The sequence below is a fragment of the Coenobita brevimanus genome, chromosome 69 (genome assembly GCF_032717465.1).
Source record: "Coenobita brevimanus isolate Jiangsu-jjx chromosome 69, ASM3271746v2, whole genome shotgun sequence".
NCBI classification, from domain to species: domain Eukaryota; kingdom Metazoa; phylum Arthropoda; class Malacostraca; order Decapoda; family Coenobitidae; genus Coenobita; species Coenobita brevimanus.
In genome coordinates, this window is record NC_137022.1 from 4,847,621 (window position 1) to 4,872,051 (window position 24,431).

A 24,431-nucleotide genomic window follows, 5' to 3' on the forward strand; every position below is an offset into this window, starting at 1 on the left:
CTGTGCAATTGCAATTCCGCAACCTCTGACCCTTACCTTTTGCTACCGCAATTCCGCAATAAATTTGGAATGTGCAGTTCCCCCACCTCAATACCGCAACCGGAATCCTGTTTCACAATTTTCAATGCAAAGTGCACAAATACGGGGAAAATCGATTGGTAATATAATGAACTACTGTATTTATAATCTATTTATGATATCTATATTTTTAAAAATTGTCTCAAATACTTTAGTATATTTACTGAAATCTTACCCGTTACAATGATCTTTTCAGAACCGTAATTTTGTAAGGTACTGACGTATACTCAGGCGTATATCCATCACTATTTATTTTGTATCAGAATTAGGGCATACCATGAAAATCTCACGGTACTAATATAATAATAATGTGAATCATATCCTTTATTACAAAAATAGTATTACAAGGAAAAGAAACAGCCTATGTGCCACTCGGGAAAATCATCTGACCAGCAACAGAATGTAATCCATGGAACTTAAATAGATAATTTATAGAAATGTACTTAGTCTTAGAGATAATAAACTCAGTAAGACCATTAAAAATATATATATATATTTTTTCAGTGATCACCAGTAGATTAGCCCTAAAGATCGTCATCTGTCAAATTGTGGAACCATTGTGCATGATTAGTTATCAGTGCCATAAAATTTACTGCCACACTGGCTTATAGTATACAGTATCTTATCGTATCAAATAATTTCTCCTTATATTGCCCATCCCTACTGCTAAGTGATACAGTGACGCCTGAACCGCCACCGCTACTGGCCGGGAATCCTGTTCATGCTTGATATTCTTGAGTCATGCTGTAGCCTGTACTAACCTACACCGACCTCCATGTGGAAGATTTCACACTGGATTGCGATAGCTGAAGTACTTCTGCTAATCAATAAAGCAAGTTTCAGACGAGTTTGCCGCAATTGCAATTCCGCAACTAAAACAATGCAGTCTACTATTGCGGAAATCGCGGATTGCGTAAGTGATTGCGGAGGTTCCCAGCTCTTACTTATGGTTACCTCATTTCTTAATATCTCTTTTGTATCCTGCCTGCTTTCAGTGACAGCACCTCTGTTCTGTCATGTCCTTGTAGTATCTCTATCGTCCTATTCTTGTTCTATGGTGCCGACGTTAAGAAACTGTATTTAAAAATGATAAGTTACAGGGGATTGTCTTAGCTAAAAATGAAGTTACTAATCACAGTTGCTTATGTCCTGATAGACTGATCAAGATTATTTTTCTCTTACCAGGGAAGCTTCTGGTGTATGGTATGTTATATAAATACTTTTGTGAGCTTAAGTAACAATCATACTTTACTGGGGCTGAAACTATTTTATTTTCCTTCTTTTCAGATATACCACGCCTACAAGAACAGGCCCTACTTTGGCCTGTATGATGGCTTCAGTCCCGTGCTGATGGTGTATGATCCGGGCATACTCAAGAACATACTCGGAAAGGACTAATAATTTCGTGAACAGGGGGCCCTTTCGTGCGAACCAACCCGACAGCTACATGAGTAACATGCGGGGAAGTAAGAGGGATCAGGAGTGGAAGGACTTGCGTGCTGTCCTGTCCCCAGCATTCTCCACCGGGAAGATGCAAAGGATGTTCCCGCTTATGTGTGATATTGCTGACACATTTGTATCGTCCTGCCTTAAAGATGCAGAAAAGAATTCGTCTGTTAACATGAAGGACAAAGCTGGACGGTTCAGCATGGACACTATCGCATCTTGTGCTTTTGGCATCAAGTGTAACTCTCTCACACAGGAAAACCCTCTTTTCGTCCAAAAAGCAGACTCTTTTTTTACTGCAGCGCCTCAATTGGTACTGAGGCTTCTTATGATGAGGAACTGTCCACGACTGTTCAACGCTTTGAGCCTAAAGGAGGACTTAGAGGAGGTGGGGTTCTTCCCAATTGTCACGGAGACGACCATCAGGGCCCGCCAAGCCGGGGAAAAGAGGGGAGATTTCCTTGACCTTTCACTAGAGGCGCAGGCTGAAGACTCTGACACCACCACTGCCTCCCCTAAGCATGGTGATTGACCTTTGCCATTTATTACTAAATTGTCTCTTCACAGGTCTTTTTTCTATACTATATCTGTAAAAGTTTCATCTGCATTGCAAGTGATGTAATCGGGAGTACATTAGGACCATGAAAGTGAGACCCCTGGTTCGATTCCCAGGTCAGTTCTGTGATCTTTGGGCAAGGTCTATTTTATTCTGTCCTATTCCTACTTAGAGCTGGAATAGGGACCACATAAGTACCTGGATAGTACATTTGACGACTGCATTTTGAAGTGTGAGGAAAATTGGGACTTGATAAAACCTGAATGACTGTCTTATTGGCCCTTCAGTTGCCAGTAGTCATTACGCCTTCTTGTTCACCCTAACTCTCCCAAGACAAACGCTGATTTCCTAAGTTTTTGCACACCTTTATCTTTCGCAAAATCGTTGATGGTTCTCTCTCTCTCTCTCTCTCTCTTACATCATGTACACTTTGCATACCTCTCTATTTTCTATCTATCTAACCATTCTCAGACGCCTTAATCCCGTAAGGGGTAGCCACTAACAAATCGCCTCCCTTTCCCCCGCCATTTCGCTGCCCTCCCCCCGGCTCACACACCCCACTCTCATATACCTCTCCACTCCAGGCCCCCATCTCATCCTCGACCGCCGCCTCCCTTTCCCTTCGTCCACCTCACTCGCACACACTCTCCTCATTAGTCCCTCGCTCTCCATCCTCCCCACATGGCCTATTACCATACCAAATATTCCAGCACAAAATGACTGTGGAAAGGGATTTTCAAAGGTTAATTTTCCACTCTGGGGAACAAAATACACCAGGTGTTAATAAGAAGCTTCTGATTAGGTCCTTAATTGCTTTCCAGTGGCAATATTGTCCATCTTGTCTGTCACCTTATGGAAGACAACTTCATTTCCTTCATCTCTGTCTTCTTAAGTGCTTAGAGCAATGGTAAATCTTAGAAAGTTCTTAGAGGTGTTACCAAGTGCTGATTTAAGTCACATTCGTCAACTAAATACTTTTCATTAGTCAGGACAGCCTCAGGCACCATCAACCAGTGTCACCACCAGAAATACAGCAATCAAAATAATCAGTTACTCGTGTGTGATAAGTACCTAATTAGCAGGAAATTATCCCAAATGATCCTGCAGGTCTCACTTGACATCAATTCATACTGAGCCAGGTAAAAGTCAGGTCGTGTGTGTGTGTGGTCATGTGAGGTCAGGTACTGTTATATCTGTTTACGCCAATGCAGGTTGGTTTGGGACTATCTGAGCCACACTTGATGTAAAAGGTTCTAATCACGTTCACTTCAGCACTTTTAGGTTCACATAGACTCTGATCACGTTCACTTCAGCAATTATAGGTTCATATAAGTTCTGATCACTTTCTCTGCAGCAATTTTAGGTTCATTTAAGGTAGTCTTGGGTCAGTTTGGTCAGTTCATATCCACCTAAGTCCATCCACGGCAGATTAGATTCAGTTAAATATCTCCACAGATGTTCACTCTGTTCATGCAGATGGGGGTGAGAGTGGCGGGTGTAAGTGTGAGAGGAGGGTGTAAGTGTGAGAGAAGGGTGTAAGTGTGGGAGGCGGGTGTAGGCGTGAGAGGAGGGTGAAAGTGTGAGAGAAAGGTGTAAGTGCGAGAGACGGGTGTAAGTGTATTGGTAGATGGGAAAGCTATGAAAAGCTGAGAGAGGGAAAGACTGGAATTTAACTAGGTGTTGTTTGCATAAGGTAACAGTTAGCAAAGAGTGTGTGAGTAAGGAAGAGTTTGTGATAGGAGAAAATGAAGAGTGAATGTGAGAAACGAGAGAGAGAGAGAGAGAGAGAGAGAGAGAGAGAGAGAGAGAGAGAGAGAGAGAGAGAGAGAGAGAGAGAGAGAGAGAGAGAGAGAGAGAGAGAGAGAGCGCAAAACGATCCTGAGTAAGCACTGATGGTGAAGATGGAGAAGTGAACTGTTTTACGTATGGGTGAGTGAACACAGCGGGAGATGGGACCGAGGCAGAAACGTGAAAGCAGGAGATGGATGGGAAGAATTACGATACTCTGACGAGGAAGAGCATCATAATGAGAAAGCATGTATACCTTACCCTCAGACACCAGCCATCTTATGTTGCAGGAATTAAGACAGGGTCGTTCATAGCCTAGAAATAATACCTTTGGGTTTACAGATATACCAGAAAAAATACCAGCTAAACTATTTTGATCTTAGGATAATCTTGAAGTCAGTTTGGGGATAAATTTGAGCAAAATTCCGATATAATGTCTTCCTAAATTTTATCCCCCAAGATTGAATCTAAGATTATTTAAAGAAATTCATTCAAAATTGGTTTGTATTTTGGTCTCGTCCACTGCCAGTCCTCACCGACAAAGTGATGGTGGCGCAGTGCATCCTGTTGCTGATGTCTGGCTACGACACCACCGCCTCCGCTGTGGCATTCTCCTTTCACCTTCTTGCCAAGAACCCAGAACCCCAGCAGCGCCTTCGTCAGGAACTTGAGGAACTGATGAAGGAGGAGGGGGAGCTGACCTACCAGGGGGTCATGGAGGCCAAGTTCCTGGATGCCTGCGTTATGGGTGTGTATTAAATGTGATGCATTTTCTCGTATATTAAATCTGTGCTGTATTTTCTCGTATATTAAATTTGTGATGCATTTTCCCGTATATTGAATTTGTGCTGCATTGTCGCGTATATTAAAATTCTGCTGCATTTTCTTGTGTATTAAATTTGTGCTGCATTTTCTCGACCCCTTGGCCTTCAGATTGTCATATTGTTTCATTTTCCTCTCTCCCACCAACATGTGAATCATTATCTTGCTTTACCCTATCTCAGGCAGGGCTGGGTCGAGTTAAACACCTCTCCCTCTTGCAAATCAACTGATAGGAGTGCGTGTCTGTTGGTGCCTTCAAGATATCGAGTTTGCAAGATGCCTTTGACGTAACTCCTAGGCGCAGGAGATGTCATGTGTTTGTCCAAATTATATCCTTATAATTCTGGGCGTCTTTCCAATGGGTGTAGTTGAATGAAGAGTGAAACCAAGTGTTTGAAATTTACGCCTGTCTCGAGTGAAAGGGCAATGTCTGATCTGATTGGCAAAAGAGTCTTTCAGCTTTATCTAAACCAAAATCCCAGGGAATATAGATATTACTGGAGCTGAGCTGTTGACTGCTAAGCTAGATAGACAAATAGATAGATACATAGACAGCTACATAAAGAGTATATCAAGGCAGTCATGGTAGTTTACATTGGTTTCTCTCTTCCCTTTACAGAGTCACTTAGGATATACCAGCCAGCGCTGTTTGTGGACCGGATGTGTACCAAGGATTACAGGTGAAGACAGGTGTACATGGTGAACAAGAGGTGTAGATGGTGAACAAGAGAAGTGTATGGTGAACAAGAGATGTAGCTGGTGAACAAGAGGTGTAGATATTGAAGTGTGTGAGATGAGAGAAAGAGACCATTATAAAACATGGTGTCAAAGAAATAAATAATATGAACAAGTAAATAGGAGCATGCAAAGTACACGGAACAGTGAACACAAAGATGAACATGTAAGACCACTTAGAAATGAACAGATGAAGATGAACACTTGATGAACACCTGACGAAAACATAATGATGACGACGTAAGAATCATATATATGTTAAATCATGGTGTGATTCTGTAGTAATGGTAGTAGTAGTAGTAGACAGACATAGATAGATAGATGGTAGATACACATGTAGATGAGCAGACAAACGGAAAGATAGACTGATAGGCAGATTTATAGATAACTAATTAAATCCCAAAGACAGTCACAGGTGTATTCAAGACATTTACACTCACTTTTCCTCCAGCATCCCCGGAACTAATCAGCACCTGAAGGAGGGGGACCTGCTGGAGTTCCCTGTGTGGAGTCTTCACCACGACCCCCGCTACTGGCCCGACCCTAAGCAGTTCCGGCCTGACCGCTCCCTGCCAGAGAACAAGGTCAACATCAAGAGTTTCACCCACATGACCTCTGGAATGGGACCCCGGAACTGTTTAGGTGAGGTCATGTGGGGTCAGAATAGGACATGGGGTCGGAATAAGACATGGGGTCAGAATAGGACATGGGGACAGAATAGGGCAGACATGGGGTCTGAATATGACATAGGGACAGAATAGGATATGAGGTCAGATTAGGACGTGGGGCAAGAATAGTACATTGGGTCAGAATAGGACATGGGGTTGTCAGGACTCTACAATATCATAATACAATACATAATAGTTACTAGCATACATAGGAATTCTAGAGTTTTTTTTTTTTCTAATAACAGAACGGAGGATGGAAAAAAAATCAATAAAAAAATATATCCATACACCAGATTACTGGTGTCCTCTGTTCATATAATATCTGTAACAGTTAGACTTGACCAGCTGTGGGTTGAAATTTAGAGGGAAACAACTCTGGGGAAGCGAGTTCCAGAGAGATATAGTTCGGGGAATGAAAGAATTCTGATAGGCAGAAGTTCTGCATTATGGCTGAGTGACATTCCAGTCACGAGCGCCATCAGATGCCCGTTTAGCACGAGGGAAGGCATGGAGAGGTGGCACCATGGACGCAACCTCGTCTGAGCGTTTGCCAAAAAAATATCTGTAGAATAATGCAAGGGAGGCAACATTCCTTGTTACTTGCAGGGGAGGTAGTTTATTTTTAATGGCAGGGTTGTTAATAATTCTAACAGCTTTGTTCTGAATTTTGTATAGTTGTTTTAATGCAACCTCTCCACATCCATTCCACAAGGGTGAGCAATATTCAAGCTGAGAGCGCACATGACTCCTATAAATTATAGCTAACTGCTCATTAGCAAAGAAGTTACGGACTCTGTACAATAATCCAAGTTTCTTTGAGGCAGTTTTAGCAAGTGATCTGACATGAGAGGTCCAGCTGAGGGCATTGTTAAGTGAGATGCCAAGAATTTCAATACTCTTGGAGATGGGGATATCAGAAGCACTGAAGGTAATGTAAGAATCTGGCAATATCTCTCTATTAGTAAATTGTATATATATTTAGTTTTAGTACCAGTAAAAGAGACAAGGTTGTTTTGTCCCCATTCACTGATCGTAATAGGTATTGATTTATGGAGATGGCTGTACTGAATTGAGAGGTAGAGATATTAGACTTTTTTATATGGGTGTGTGAGTGTGAATGAACTATGTAGTGTTGAGTCGTCTGCATATGAGTGGATGGGATTGTGGGTGACAGATAAGAGATCATTAATATGAACTAGGAATAGAGTTGGCGCATGAACTGATCCCTGCGGCACACCGGCGTTAATTGAGTAGAAATTGGAACATACATCATCTACTTTTACTCTTATTCTCCTGTCACTAAGATATGAAGAAATCAAAGGAACAAAAAACGTTAGTTCATAGCAAGGGAGTTTGGACAGCAGGGAACGGTGCCATACTCTGTCGAAAGCTTTAGAAATATCAAGAGCTACTGCATGAGTTTCTCCATGTAGATCAATTGATTGATGGTTGGTATGAGTTAGGAGATTGAGTATGTCAATGGTGGATCTTTCGTGGCGAAAAGCATATTGTCTATCACTAATTAAGTTGTTGGATTCAAGATGTTTAACAATGTGCTTATTAATTAAAGTTTCAAATACTTTACCAAGAGAAGATGTGACAGCTATTGGTCTGAAATCAGAGGGGTCAGACGAACTTCCTTTTTTCGGAATTGGGTGGATATTGTCTTCTTTCCACGAATTTGGGAATAAAGAAGTACGTATGCATAGTCTGAATAATTTAGCTAGAACAGAGGCAAGTTCAGGGGAAAACTTTTTCAAAACAATTGGCGGAATTCCATCTGGGCCTGGTGCTTTGTTGGTAGGTTAATTGTCTATGATAGATTTTACATATCTTGTCTGTATTTAAGTATGGCAATTTCAGGAGAGTCAAGTTCTAGTACTGGGACATTCTGGCTGGTATCGTGTATGGTAAAGTTTCTGGCAAATGTACTGGCAAAAATATCCGCTTTCCCACGCGGGTCATTTGTAATGTTGCCATCTGAATATTTTAGTGGGGGAATGGAAGATGACTTGTTAAAGTTATTATTGAAAGAAGAGTTGACAGAACATTCTATTGTCATTAGGGTTGTTAAGTAATTTTGATGCTTGCTTTTGAAGAAAGTTTGATTTAGCTAGATTTAATACAGCTTTTGCATGATTTCTAGCAATTTTGAATTGAGAGAGTGATTCAGACGATTTTTATTTTAAGTAAAAGTTATATACTAATGACTTTTGGGCTGTTGCTGTGGCACGGCTGCCGTCAGACCATTTTGAAGAGTTCAATCTTTTAATGAACTGTTGATTTGGTATGAATAAATCCATACCATATTAAGTCGCAAATGTGGGTCTTGGTAGAACTGGGATCACTAGAGAAGAAAGACTGCCATGGAATGTCAGCAAGATAATTTATAAACCCATCCCAGTTTACCCAATCAAAGTGTCATCGGGTCACCCTGACAGGTTCAGAACGGGGAGGTGTAGGGGGTTAACTAATGAGGCTTTGATGAGATTGTGGTCAGAGGATCCAAGTGGTGACAGTACCTCTATCCTGTATTGATCTGGATTATTTGTCAAGAATAAATCCAAGAGATGGGCATTATGGTCAGGATTATCAGGTGTTCTGGTTGTAGACTAGTGGAATATCTGGAAAATGTGGCTGTATAAAAATCCTCAGGCATTTTAGAGTCAAAGTTGGCCAATAGGCTTTCCTAGTTTTTTTTTTTTTTTTGTGTGTGTTGAATCCATTTTTGCTGTTTGCCAAGCTGTATCTCGTGTGGTTTTGCTCCTAGCGGACAAAATCCAAGATAGCCGCTATTTTTCTAGAAAATGCATATTTTGAAGAATTGCTTCAAATATAAAATATATTAATTGATATAATGCATTGCACAAGCTCCTAATGTACATATTGATAATGAAGTATGTAAAATGTGTGTCTTTGTGTGTAAATAAAGCATCATAAACAGTGAAAATCCAAGATGGCCGCAGTTTTATTTGATTGTTGATATCTTTGCTTCCTGGAACGGCACTGAAGTCATTCAAGCTATTCTCAGATGAGGCATGTGACGATCTGCAGAACATTACAACAATGGACATTGCCACAAAGGAAATTGAAAACGACCCACTAGGTGCACACTCAAAAGGATAGGAGAAGTTGAACAACTTCATCCAAGAGAGGTTCATTGCTCCAAAACCGAGACAGGTCAAGTTCCGAGATCCTCTACCCAAAAAGAAGGCGCTCACATTTGCTTCACTCTATGAAGTGAAACACAAAGATTCCAGACTGAAAGGTATTAAGAAATCCATCAAAGCAGATAGGAAAATTATCCAGCTCCTGATCACTGCCTACGAAAGTGGCCGACGTGTAAACATGTCAGAAGTAATGATGCATGAACTTTTAACAGTCCCCCAGGCTCTAGCTGAGACAAACGGCAGACTTCGATCTGGATCAAAAGCAGACTTGGCTCAAGTACTCACCTCAGGAGTACAATGTCCTCCCAGCTTAGGCACTGCAGACCTTGGGGAAACAGCAACACTCATAATTGATGGTCAAGCAATGGTTTGTTCCACTGGGAAACCACCCAAAGTAGCCACATTTGGAGACCTAGCTGACGTGTTCATTGGAGCTGTTCTTCAAGGTGGGACACTGTTAACGAACTGATGCAGTGTTTGACAGATACTACGAGAAATCCATTAAAGAGGGTACAAGGACACGATGTGGTCAAGCATCAGTGGCGATCCGACGTTTGATTGAAGGCAGGAATGTTCCACTCCCAACAAAGTGGGATACTTTCATGGCACACCCTGAAAACAATGCAGACTTGGCCAATTTCCTCTCACAACAACTGATGCTGAAGGTTTCAGCAAACAAAACTGTTGTGGTATCTGGCGAATTCGTCGATGAAGAACAGGTGGAATCATCGGATCCAGAAGTGGACACAGACAAACTCAAAGCTCGTCACGAAGAGGCAGATACAAGAATGATTCTGCATTGTACAGAAATTCAGGCCTCTAACATTGTGATAGCTGCACGTGACACAGATGTCCTGGTATTACTACTTGCACATTTCCACAAAATGCCCAGTGACAAAGTTTGGTTGAAGGCAGGAACAGCTGCAACAGGAAGTATATTCCTATACACACCATTGTGGAACGGCTTGCTTTTGATAACGATAAGATGGAATCCATTACAGCGTTTCACGCCATCACTGGTAGTGACACAACTTCATATCTCTTCAGGCATGGAAAGGACATATGCTGGAAGGTGTTTCAAGAACACTCTCCCCTTCTTGAAGGTCTAGGTCAAGGTGAACTCGATGACGCGACAGCGAAGAACGCTGAATTATTATTCTGTAAGTTGTACAATGTCCCCAACGTCACAACAGTCAACAAGGCGCGTGAAATTCTGTTCGTGAAGTCCAGTGCTCCAGAGACTCTTCCTCCAACTGGTGATGCCCTTTCGTTTCACATCCAAAGAGCTCACTATCAAACAGCTGTGTGGTGACAGGCAAATGAACAGTATCCAGAACTACCTCAACCAGAGACGATGGGATGGAGGATGGAAGGTGCATCACTGGTGCCAATGCTGATGTCCCTACCCCCAGTCCCAGACTCATGTGTGGAACTGATCACCTGCAACTGCGCCAACCGATGTATGAGTGCACGTTGCAAATGTAAAAATTCCCACTTGCGTTGTACAGCAGCATGCAAATGTAGAACATCCGATGACGATTGTAGCAATGTCGAAGCCCAACAATGACACTGTGTAAAACACACTGCCACTATGCCTGTTCATCAATTTACAATCTGCAACTTGTAATATAAAAGTGTTGTCAGCCATCCTAGATTTATGTTTATGTTTATTACTTAATTAAGAGAAAAGTAATATCAATAAAATAATTAATGTACAATGCCTTTATAGTGGGTTTTAATAAGGTTTTAGGGTCATCATAATGATATACGGACGAGGCACCACATATAAAAATGATGCTTTTGAGTTTAAGGCGGCCATCTTGGATGTACCCGTCTGACGGTGTCAGCTTGAGAGATACAGCTTGGCAAACAGCATAAATGGATTTTGCACAAAAAAACACCCTAGAAAAGCTTATTTGCCAACTTTTACTCCAAAATGCCTGGAATTGTCCAAATACCTGAAAACCGGACTGGACTATTGGTTGCTTTACCAGCTAGGTGAGATTAAACGATTCCGCAAACAGCTCGCACTCTAGACCAGCGTCGTCAGTCCTGGCAGAGTGCAATAACCATTCAACGTTAAGTATGTTAAATTCACCCAAAATGGTAATTTCGGTGTTTAGGGCAAGGATAAGGATACTCAACGTGTGGATATGGAATCAAATACACTGGGTTCCGAAGAAGCGCTGGGGGAGCGATATACTGCACAAATATATTTGGTAATATTTTGACAATTTAGTTTATATAATGAGTAATCAAAACTGGATGAAGTGGAATTTAAAATAGTGTCAACTGCATATTGGGATTTGATATAACAACAGGTGCAGCCCTTGTTACGGAAGTTTGTAAGGAGGTGGTAATGGGGAAAACAAATTGGGGATATATCGGTAGAGGGTGAGATTTGTGGTTCTGTGAGGAAAAGGGCCAAAGGGGATATGGACTGAAGGAAAAAATGAACTGAGTTTAAATTTGTTGTAAGGCCGCAGATGTTGGTGAAGAATAAGGCCGCACATTCACCTCTTCGCTGAAGAGCATTCCCACAAATAGCAACAGTTGCTGCCGGCGCAGTCGCTTGGTGGCGACCGGGAGGACCCTATGCCACCAGCCCTACCCTGCCGGTGGTGGCATTCCGAGGTACCACCTCATTTGATAGTAACATTGCAGCAGCCATTACTAAAGAGAGTGAATAGGTGTGATGTGTTATGCGCATGTAGTGTGGTGTAGACAGTTGAAGGTAGAGGTATTATGAGAGCATGCTGGCCTACTCTCTATGTAAATGAATGCACTGAAAATATTCAGCAAATAGAGATGGTCAAGATCAAGTCCTGAGGGCTGGTGAAATGGGAGCTCCAGCTCTCCCTATCACCAGCTTGCCATCCACTTCGGGTGTACTGCCCTATTCGACTGGTGCTACAGTCTAGAAGCCTGTGTGTGTGTGTGTGTGTGTGTGTGTGTGTGTGTGTGTGTGTGTGTGTGTCGTAGTTTTTCGGTTAAGCATCACCAGGTGCTGTGTATGGCATATTGTGCTGACTGGCATTCCTCGTTGAGAGAGAGTACGAACGTCACTTCCTCCAAGCCCTTGTCATGACTTGACCTAACCTCTAGAATGCCTATGTAGGTTAGTAGCTATTATGTATTATATCATGATATTGTAGAGTCCTGACATCGTCATCGTAGGACATGTGGGGTCAGAATAGGACATGGGGTCAGAATAGGACATGGGGTCAGAATAGGACATGAGGTCAGAATAGGACATGGGGTCAGAATAGGACATGGGGTCAGAGTGGGACATGGATTTAGAATAGGACATGGTGGGTCATAATAGGATATTTGGACAGAACTGGACACGGGGTCAGAATAGGACATGAGGTCAGAATTGGACATGGGATCAGAATGAGACATGGGGACATGGACATGGCTTCCCTGTGTCCTTTTTACTCTAACTTAGCCTCAACACTATACTCCTTTCACTCCAACTTGACTTAAAATTGCCATCTCTCTATCTTGAATATTGAATTTTGGTAAGATATTCAGTTTATATATCTATCCATTGCCAGACGCCTTAATCTTATAAGGGGTGGCCACAAACAAATCTCCTCCATGTCGCCCAGTCACCCGCTATTTCACTGACCTCCCCCAGCTCACACATTGTCTTATATTAATCACGAGGAAGGGCGGTGTTCTAGTAAGGTTAGGGAGCGTACTAACACCTTTTCCTTACCGATTTATTTCTGATTCTGCTCCGTTACTATAATCTTGTGTGTTATTTAGGAAGCTTACTAACACCTCTTCCTTACCGATTTATTTCTGATTCTGCTCCGTTACTATATTCTTGTGTGTTATTCATGTAATCAATGTCGATATTGAAAAGACATAAGAAGCAGACCATCGGATATTAATGAGGAGTTTGGAAAATAAATCGCTGAGGAAGAGGTGTTAGGGAGCCTTCTTACCAGACGGGAATACCGGCCGAAGTGCTATATCAAGAAAGCCTATTTTTTTAATGCAAAAAAAGAGGGAACCAAAGGCCAGACGACCAGCAAAAGGACAAAAGTATGAGCCAAGTTTATGTCAAAGGATGTATCGTACCTGTAATTTGTTTTCACGTGAAGGACAAGATTGACTGACTGATTGACTGTCTGGTTGATTGACTGAGACTGACTGACATATACACAGACACCAAAACAACACAGATCAAAACAATCTTCTAACATCAAATTTCACCTCCCACGCCAGGAACACAGTATAATGATGCAAGGGAGAATGGAGAATGGTCTAGTGTCTCATGTGTTGATGTAAAAATTATGTTCCACGTAAGAAAAAAAAAATGTCTTAGGCTGTTTTGAAGGAAGGAAAAGGAATCGTAAATATGCTGAAGATTTTCATCTTCGTCTTCTCCTCAGCTGAGATTCCCTAACACATCTTCTTTGGCGATTTAGTTTTATTACAGCTTACCATTGTTTTGTTTGGTATTTGTTTGCTTTTTATTTTGCATTGATTCCATTGTTGACATAAGGGCATATTATTATCATTATCATCATCATTATTATTATTATTATTTTTTATTATAACCAGAGAGCAAGGAGAGAGAAGGCACTGTAAAGGGAGAAGTATCGACTTCGACCAGTGAAATAAAGCAGACACTCACTCATCATCCAAGCCCCTGAAGTTCGTTTACAGACGCATTTCAGTTGTTAATTACACGATATTTCTTCTTCAGCCATGCGGTTCGCCCTGATGGAGACCAAGGTTGCCCTGGCCAAGCTGATCCCGGCAGCTGACCTCAGGATACCGCCAGGAAACGAAGACATCGAGATGGAAAGCTCACCCATCCTGCTTAGGCCTAAGCATGGCGTCTACATCCTCCTCACGCCTCCCAAACACGAATGAGACACGTTTAAGGCGTTACGCCAGTACTGCCGTCCCGCCATCATACCAAAAACCCATAAAAGCATGAATACTAAAATATCCATAAATATATCAAAAACAAATTCCACACCCAAAACCTCACGCCGACCTCAATCTTCACACACACAGACGCCACCCCAAACTCCACACACAGATCAGTTGCCCTTCTATTGTCAGCTATTACGATTTCAATGATCTGAGTAAGCTTTAAAACTACTTAGAAGTGTTTACAGTACAAATTATTATCAATATTATCTACATAAAAACACTCAATGGGAAGAAAATGGAAATAAAATGTTTTACCAAAATCATAGACAAAATCCCACGTCCAAAGCTCAAGCCAGACTGACCACGAGCCGGCGAATTCTGCCTCCCACCCTCCCTCCATCCCTCCCCTAGTTCAGCCCCCTGCTTCCACAAACATGCCTTTTTCCACCACCTTCCTTCCTTCACACCCCTTCTTCCTCCTCCCCTCTTCTCTTCCACCCAACTCCCTCTCTCCTATTTTTTTTTTTTACATTTCTTCAATTTCTTTTCTTTCCTTTCACCTCTTAATCCTTTCACCTCTCGTCTCCCTCCACCTCTTCCTGCTCCCTGAAAGACACGCTTCCTTCATTCCCACCCCATCCCCCATCCTTCCTCCCTCCCCCCTGCCTCCTCGTTCCCCCCTAACCTCCTTCCAACCCCTCCATTCCCCTCTCCTTCCCTCCTTACCTGCACCCTCCGATTCTCTCCTCCCCTCTTTACATTCCCCCTCCCTCTCGATCTCCCTCCCTCCTTCCCCCTCCCTCTCGTTCTTCCAGTCTCTCTTGGTGGTCTGTTGGGTGGGGTACTTCACATTTTCTAAACATTATGTAAGTACTTTATACCATCTTGTTTAAGTTGTACTAATTAGTGTCGACAGCTGACGTATATGGAAATGTTCCTGTTTCATCTGGTTCTCTTTCATATACTGATGTCCCCTATATTAGTTTGCGCCTCGACTGACAGTCAGCAGGTGATAAGTGCAGGTATGCAATGTAGAAAGGCATTACATATCTGCAGTTGATGGTGTTCTCTTGGTCGAGGTATTTTTACCATTAGTGTAGGTTTAGGTATTTGTATCTTTAGGCTTTAGTAGAGGTTAGCGATTTGTCTGTTAGGTTATTAGTTTTAGGGTTTTTAGATTAGGTATTTTTTTCCAATAAATAAAGTAATATTAAAAAAAAGATATAAAGTAAAAATTAGATAAAACAAACAAATATTATTTTACATATACAGTATATGTACAGTACGTGTGTGTATGACGGTGTGTGTGTGTGTGTGTGTGTGTGTGTGTACTCGTATGTATATGTATATCTCTATCTGTCTATTGCCAGACCCCTTAATCTAGCAAGGGGTGGGCACAAACAAATCGCCTCCATGTCGCCCTGTCCCCCGCCATTTCACTCCCCTGTTGCAGCCTCACATCCCCCTCTCTCATATACCTCTTTACTTCATCCCTTCATCTCATCTTTTGCCTCCCCCTCCCTCTCCCCCCCCTCCACCATCCTCATCAGTCTATCACTCTCCATCCTCTCCACATGGCCAATCCACCTGTATGTGTTTCTCCTAATCCTTCCTATCACATCCACATCCACACCACGATGATCCATAACTTCCTCACTTGTCAATCTGTCTCTCCATGTGACTCCACATGCTCCTTTCAAATAACTCATTTCCACAGCTTTCACTCTTGACTTCTGTACCTCCAACAATGTCCAATCTTCACTTCCGTACGTTAAACCTGGTATCACAATACTGTCATGTAGTAACTTCATCACTTCCATGTTCCCTTCCTTGTCTCTTATCACTGCTTTCAAGGAACCAACAACCTATATTCCTTCTTGTACCCTCATAAGCACTTCACCCTCTAAACTTCTATCCTTACTCATCACACTACCCAAGTACTTAAATGCACTCACAATTTCCATTATCTCCTCATCCAACCTCGCTGTATATTCACCAACTTCACCTCTCCCGAAGACCATAACTTTACTTTTCCATACATTCACCTTTAGATTCCGTTTCTTACATACTCTCCCAAACTCATCCACCAAGCCTTGCAGCTCCCCTTCGTCCTCACTTAACAACACAGTATCATCTGCAAATAACAGTACAGGGAGTTTCCAAACTATGCCCTCTCTCATTACTGCCGCTCCAGCATCCACTGCCCTGCCTTGTATCTCTTTTATAACACCATCCATATACAGATTGAACAACCCTGGAGACATGACACATCCTTGTTTCAGCCCAACCTTCAAATAGAAAATTCATTCAGTTCACTATCCACACGCTCTGCAGCCTTAGCACCCTCACACATACTCTTCACGGCATTCAACAACTTCCCATCTACTCCATATATTCTCAATACTTTCCAGAACCCTTGTCTATCCGCCCTGTCATATGCTTTCTGCAAATCCATGAAGGCCACATACAACTTCTATCCCTTCTCTAGAAACTTTTCCACTAAAGATCTAAGAATGAATATCTTACCTTCACAACCTCTTCCTTTCCTAAAACTCCCTGTTCTTCTCCAACTAAGTCCTCTGTTATTACCCTAACTCTGTCAATAAGTATCCTACCATATACATTTCCTATTACACTAAGAAGACAAATACCCCTTTGATTACCACACACTTCTTTTTCCCCTTTGTTTTCGCAGAGGGGAATAATTATACCTGACTTCCAATCCTCTGGGACTGTACCTTCCTCCCAGGCCAGTCTGCACATCTTCCAGATTCATTCTACTACTATCTCTCCCCCATGCTTCAGCACTTCACCACACACTCCATCAATTCCTTTGGCTTTCCCCATTCTAGCTTTCTTCATCACTTCCACATCTTCCATCCTACTGATTTCTTCCTCTCTTCTTACATCCCCCCATCTCCCAGCCATTTCCCAGCCACCTATTCTCTCAATACTTTCATTCTCTATGTTCAACAATTCGTTAAAGTGTTCTCTCCATCTGCTCACTTTTTCTCCCTTCTTCACTAGTAATTTACCATTTTTATCTTACACTCCCAACCAACTTTTTTTTTGGCACCCTGTCAAACTCTCTTTACCTCTTTCCAGAACATTTTCTTACATTCCCTCAACTTTATGCTCAAATTCCTTCCAAATTCCCCATGCACTCTCTTCTTCACCTCTCTCTTCCTCTCTACATACAACTGTTTCTTCCCATCTCTCAACTTCTTCCACGCCCGTTTCTCATCCACTCATTATAAGCTTTCTTCTTTTGTGCCATAGCCTCTCTCACCGCTTCATATCACCATGCCGTTTCCTGCACCTCCTTTCGTCTTCTCTTCACCCCACACACTACCTCACGTGGTGCACAGATTTCTTCGTGAATAACTTGCACACACCTTCCACGTCCCCCATCTGCTCCAATCCATATTTACCCAATCGCTCCTCCACTTCCCTTTTATTTTCTGACTTTTTTCCATCCTCTTGTAACCTTTTCACCCTCCTTGCATATACTACTTCATCCTGTCCTTCCCCCCTTCTTCTTCTCAATTTCGTTTAGACACTGATTCTGACCACCATCAAATGATGGTCAGAGAGTCCACTCCCCCAGCCTCTATATACTCTTGCATCCATTACACACCTTCTTATCCAGTTATCCACACATCCATAATCAGTCATTGCCTCCCGTTCATTCAGTTCACCATCAACCCTTCTCATCACTCGCCACGTATACCTGTGGATCATTTTGTGCCTGAAGAGGGTATTGGCTATCATCATCTCCCTCCAGGCACAAATGTCCACTAAAGCACTGCCATTCTCATCCATCTATGCAGGCACACCCCACTCACCAACTACTCCATCCACCTTCACACTCCCTACCTTCCCATTCATATATCCAGTCAGAAACACTCTCTCATTCCTTTCAAACTTTTCTATGCACACTTTGTCCAGAAATCTTTTCTCATTCTGCTTGCACGATCTTGCAAACGCGCATTCACGCACACAATCGCCTACATATGTAGTCCAACTTTCAGTCTTACCCATATAATCCTTGAGCCAACTGATCCATATTGTCTTATTTTCTTTCCTTCTGTTGCCCACAATAATACACACTCCTTTTGCCCTCACGTTCTCACCTACTCCCGCGCATATACCCCGTCCATACTCCAATTCTCTCACATTCTCACCTCACCATTTAGTTTCATTTAATCCACATTCATCCACTTTCTCACACTCAAGCACCTGGACAATCTCTCTTTCACCTTTTCATTTGCACTCCTTGCATTCCATGTAGCTATCCGTACCTAGTCCTTTGTTCGGATCTTATTCGTCACCTTTTGGTCAGTCCTTGTCCGAGGCTTCTTGTTCGTATTTTTAGGTAGTCTTTTCCGGGGAGTAGCATTAACCCTCCGCCAACCCACCTGTTGTCACGCAGGGAACATGTGTTGTTGGTTAAAAGGTTAGTACCCTGCGTTGTAAATGCTTTCTTCAGGGCCGGTCTTTCCTATACGCTCACTACACTCAGTGTGTAGGGCCTCCGATCACTGGTGGGGCCTCCCGTCCTCAGGATGTGTATTATAAAAATAAATAATTATAAATAAAATAAAAGTACGTCGAGAATGGTGCTTATATTGATTAATTGGTTCCACGTGCATGAACGTTGTATAAACAATAATAACTGAATAATTGCAGGCAAAAATTACATTAGTCTTTTAGAGTAACAAAAAATAGTGGTAATTAGAAATTTGTTTAGTGGGATTTAACGTTAAATTCTGGTGACAATACTGAGTGCTGCACTGCAGATCAGCAGAGCGCCTGTCACGCTGACTGCTGCTGTCGGTCAGGAAACTGACATCGAAGCCACCATTGCCACTGCTTGAAAATTTTTCCAAGATCTTGAAAAATGGACCCCGACCTTGGAAACTTGAAAAAAAAAAAATAAAAACTATCAAAATCTTGAAAAGATGCAAAATTACGTAAATTTTCTCATTACATTCGTTTGTTTTTACCTTTTCTCCACTTGCGATATCACTATCTAAATAAAGCAGAGAAAATCAGTCATATGACTGTAGAGAACTAATCTATCTATCTATCTATTGCCAGTTGCCTTAATCCCATACGGGGTGGACACAAACAAATCGCCTCCGCGTCGCCCTGTCCCCAGCCATTTCACCGCCCTGCTCCAAATTCACAACCCCCTCTCTCATATACCTCTCCACTCCATCCCTCCATCCCATCCTTGGCCTTCCCCTCCCCCTCCACCTCACTCGCATACACTCTCCTCGTCAGTCTCTCACTCTCCATCCTCTCCACATGGCCAAACCACATTAATGTGTTTCTCCTAACGCTTCCTATCACATTCACATCCACACCACAACGCTCCTTCACGTTCTCATTTGTCAGTCTGTCTCTCCATGTGGCTCCACATGCTCCTCTCAAATAACTCATTTCCACTGCTCTCGCTCTTGACTTGTGTCCCTCAAACAACGTCCAAGCTTCACTTCCATACGTTAGAGTTGGTATCACAATACTGTCATATAATAACTTTTTCACTTCCATGCTCACTTCTCTGTTTCTTATCACGGCCTTCAAGGAACCAGCAACTAATCAATTTGATGATTTTGTGTTAAGTAACTTAAATGTGTATTGATACTGTTATTTAAACTGGCCGCCAAACCGCCAACCCTAGCATCTACAGGCTGTCAGCATAAGCACTCCCATTCCTTGGTGTGGCGTGTGGTGGCCCGTCCCTGATCCATTCTCTTGTAAATATATGTCCCACCGTGCCCCAATGAGTTAAGAATATTTACCTCGCCCGGTCAGAGTCCGACGAGGTATTGTTTTTGGTCGAGTTTATTTGTTTGTTTCTTTGGTTGTTAGCAACAATAAAGAAAAACGGCTGCATGAAATTACATGAAACTTTCAGGATATTTGGGCATTTGTCCCCAAAGTGATAAAATTTTGGAGGTAATCGAGTGACCAAGAAAGGTCAAAATCAAGGTAACGGAATTTCAGGGGACTATAACTTGAAAACGGTTGAAGATAGAGATACTTACTATTAAGAACATACAGGAACTTGTAATGTTGGCTTTTATTTCGCAGCAAGATCTTCGACCTTGAATGGCCCTGAAAGGTCAAACTCAAGGTCATGGATAGGCTATATTCAGGGGGCTATAACTCAAAAATGTTTGAAAATTGAGAGATATTTACTATTATCAACATATAAGAAATCCTATATGGGTTTTTGATTGGTACCTTGACCAGTAAGTGACCTTGAAAGGTCAAACTCAAGGTCATGGATATTCAGAGGGCTATAGTCCGAAACTCGTTGAAGATAGAGATATTTACCAGTACCACGATATAGGAAGTCGCATATTTGGCACCATGACCTTTGACCTTGAAAGGTCGAACTTAAGATCACAGATTTTTAGAGGGGGTAACTTGAAAACATTTGTACCATTACCTTAGACTTTAACTGTGCACTGACACTAAATGGCAGAAACGAATCAGTTATTAACAGCAATAAAATAACTGCTGTTGGGCGACGTTTGCTGTGACAGGAACCGCTTGTTTTTCTAAGATTTTTTTTTCTTCAGCGAAGGAAAAGCTCGCATACTGAACGGGTTAAACTCACAATTGTTTTTCGTTTTTCATTTAAACCTTTAATTACCATATATGTATTTTTATTTTTAGACCTCTGAACAGAATATTATATTGTTTGTTGCCTGTCTGGTACCGTATCATGAATAAATAAAGAAGCTTTTGCTTATTCAAGTCGTTTGTCGCATTCAACTTGCTCTTCTGTTGATAAAGCACCCTCCAGAACAAATCTATATGATGTAGTAACTTAGGCAGTACTAAAATGTGAAGGTCAGGTAACACTTTTAGAAATTCAGAAATTCGCGGGAAACTGATTTAAATGAATAGTCAGGAAGTACATGTGCCAGCTCTACTGTATATGGCATCAGATATTCAGTTAATGTGCCAACTGCATATGGCATCATATATTCAGTTAATGAATAATTTTATTATATTTAATGATATGTAGTAGCCTACCTTGAAAATTTTTACCCAATATTGAAAAGTTTTACCCAAACATCTTGAAAAATACACTGATCATGAGTGGCAACGCTGATCGAAGCGTAAACATCTCTCAGGTTTGATAAACGAACAAAGAAAAGGGTACATGAGGAAGCTCATGCTAACCGTAAAGGTTAGTATTATATTATTTAATATTGCCACTCATCGTGCGATTGTAGGCTGCTGTTTTTCGAATATCGAAGTGGCTAAACTGACCAAACTTTACTGTTAACGTTCCTGACCGATGTTTTATGGTCGTACTATAAAAACTAAGAGCCAGTATTGACGAAATTATCTGACGTTCCCGTTTTTCGTACCATAAATAAATTTCCTGTTCACGCTAGGCGTTCGTCACCTGGTTATCGTAAAATAGTACTGGAATGTGATAGGAGGATAAACGCCACAAGAGACCTCCCCCCCTTTAGTATAACAAATTTAAATATTCACAAATATGGTAAAGGTTTTTCCGTTTATAAACACTGAATAATTCAGGAAGAATATTTTTCTTAGGCTAAAATATGTTAGAAATACAAGGCTGTTCATAAAATTTTACATGACTAAACGTTTCCATTACGAATACGAGTAAACACCTTGAAAGCAGGCTGTGAAGCCTATGCCCAGAGTCGGTCACAAAAAAAAAAAAAAAAAAAAAAAAAAAACAAGAACTTCCATGGTGGCGTCGTGGCGCGTAATATTGGAGTTAGGACATTAAATTATGCATACTAAATTGTAATTATAGTTTCACACAAAGTATCATTATTCTTTTTTTTTATTCAGAGAATACAAGATTATGCAGTGCTAGTTTTTTACTTTACATTGCTCAGGATAGGGGTATAACTTCGGTGAATAGGAAGAGAAATGTAAATAAGAGTTGGGAGGAGGGGGCCTCCAAAGGGGATCCAGCGTAGGGCCTCAGAAAAGCTAGGACCGGCACTGGCTTTCTTGGTTTACATGAAAAAATTTAGCTTGCCACTCAAGGTAGAGCTACCCTAAAAACCATTATGTAGGTGGATGATGGACGCCCCCACCATCCACCTACCAGCATAATAATAATAATAATAATAATAATAATAATAATAATAATAATAATGCCAGTGATGGTGATGATCAGAGTGATGACAGTGAGGAAAACGATCATGATGTTGATAATGATGATGATGAAGGCAGTGTCTTTTGAGAGATGATCTGCTGTCCAAATAGACGTGGGTTCGATTACTGGCGTGGGCAGAGAACAGTTTAAAGATTTGGATTTTTGTAGACCACCCCCACTAACACCAACACAAGTCATGTATATTAGCGTGGAAGTGGTGACACGTGGAAGGTGTATGGTACAAAGGACTGCTGAGCCTCAGGGAACAAAACTGTTAATCCTATGGCCAGAGCTGGACACATAAAGAGTAAATAAAAATAATAAAAACTAGGTATACATGTGCTGCACCATTCCAGAGAACAATACTTCAGTAATGGGTGATCTCTGCTAATATGAATAAAATCGTCTTGCGGCAGCAAGAATTAATGAAGACTGTCTCTGACCCCTTCACTACGAGGCCTGCCCTAAGCTGAATTAAATCGCTTATCCGTAGCAAGAATAAACTATAAAAATATGTCATCATGGTTAACCCCTTGAATCCAGGTGACGTCATTTTTAGTTTATTGCTGCTACCAGACCATTTTATTCAACTTAGGAATCACGTACTAAGGGAGACAAGGAAAGATAAAGAAAGAAAAAGGACATGAGAAAGAAAGAACATAAAAGGAGCTCTTCGTATATAGGGTCGAACTGGAGACACCTTTGTTAGAGTCTTCACTTTGGCTTCTACTTCCCTTGAGGTTTTATTGCTGGAAAATAGTGAAGACAGAGAAGAGACAAAAAAACAATTAGTAAGTAAGAAAGAAACGAAATAATGTTATAAAAAATGTGACAAGACATAACAAGAAAAAGACAGAACAAATGAAAAGAAAAACGACAGAATGGAAGAAAAAAAGATAGGGAAAAGGGATGGAACGAAGGAAGCTAAGGAAAGGAAAAAATGACAGGAATTAAATAAATGCGTGAACTAAATGAGAAGGGAAAATGTAGGATGAACGAGGAAAAGGGTATGAAAGTAAATAAAAGAAGGTCAAACTAATAAGTATCAAACTCTCTACACCTATAATTATAATTAATCCAGGCCTGCCTACTTTTTTTTTTTTTTCCATATCGCCTTCTGCATATCTTGGTGCTTATACTTTAATTTTCTGTCTACTTTAACTTCGCCTAAAATTGCCATCGCTCCATCTTCAGTGCTGAGCTTTAACAAGAAACTCTAGAATATGGTGTTAGTCAGGAGGAAGTGTTATGGAAAAGATGTATAGCCGAAGTAGCCTTAATACCATTCAACTATAGGAAATTTGCTGCAAGATAACGAAAACCTACGCCAATATAAGCTGGACGAACTCTAGCGGCTGCTTAGATCTACAGTAATGCAGCTAATGGTGATGGTGGTGGGTGTGGTGATGTTGGGTAGTTTTGACGTTAATTATGCCAAAAAAGTAGTGATGATGATGATATTTGCGAAGAAAAAAAAAAAAAAAGGTTAGTTTGATCTGCACAGCCAGGGATGGTGATGGTTGTAGTGATGCTGAATAGTGATGATGATAATGATGGTGGTGGTAGTGGTGTTTGTGGTACGATATGATGATCAGGCAAAAAAAAAAAAAAGCAGACGAAGAAGAAGGCAATCGGCCTTCTTGTCTGGGTTGCAGAGACCCAGGCCTTTGTACTCTGGCCAATCTCATTTCCTCGTTCTTTTTTATGGTATTATTGTGTCTGCAGAATATTTTATGCAGCTTGGGGCAGATTTTTGGAACTGGAGGGGTTGGATATCGTCTACAGTAACCCTTGCTCTACTAGAGGGCTCTTAGCGGAATAAAAGCGTCAGGTGGTAGCAAGAAGGTGCATGATGTACCTACGACGAACCCCGGCCACCTAATGAAGTTGTGGGAAGATAGACAGATAGATATTATGTAGATCAAAGATCAAAAGATAGATAGATAGGTTAATAAACTGTTTGGTATAAAACAACAACGTAGATAGATACACAGACGGACTGACAGACGAATATGCCGATACATTAAGGGAGGGAATGGAAGATATAAATATATAAAAAAAAATAGCGATAGTGATGATTTCAGCTTGAATCCCCGCCACGCAAT

General features: G+C 41.4%; 1 protein-coding gene across 1 annotated transcript; it reads left to right on the top strand.

The window, feature by feature from the left end:
• The first annotated feature begins 1,534 nt into the window (after nucleotides 1-1,534).
• LOC145406062 (cytochrome P450 6a8-like) lies at nucleotides 1,535-2,056 on the top strand. Its single transcript, XM_080277248.1, has one exon. The coding sequence runs from the start codon at nucleotides 1,535-1,537 to the stop codon at nucleotides 2,054-2,056; it is 522 nt and encodes a 173-aa protein (XP_080133374.1).
• The last annotated feature ends 22,375 nt before the right edge of the window (nucleotides 2,057-24,431 follow it).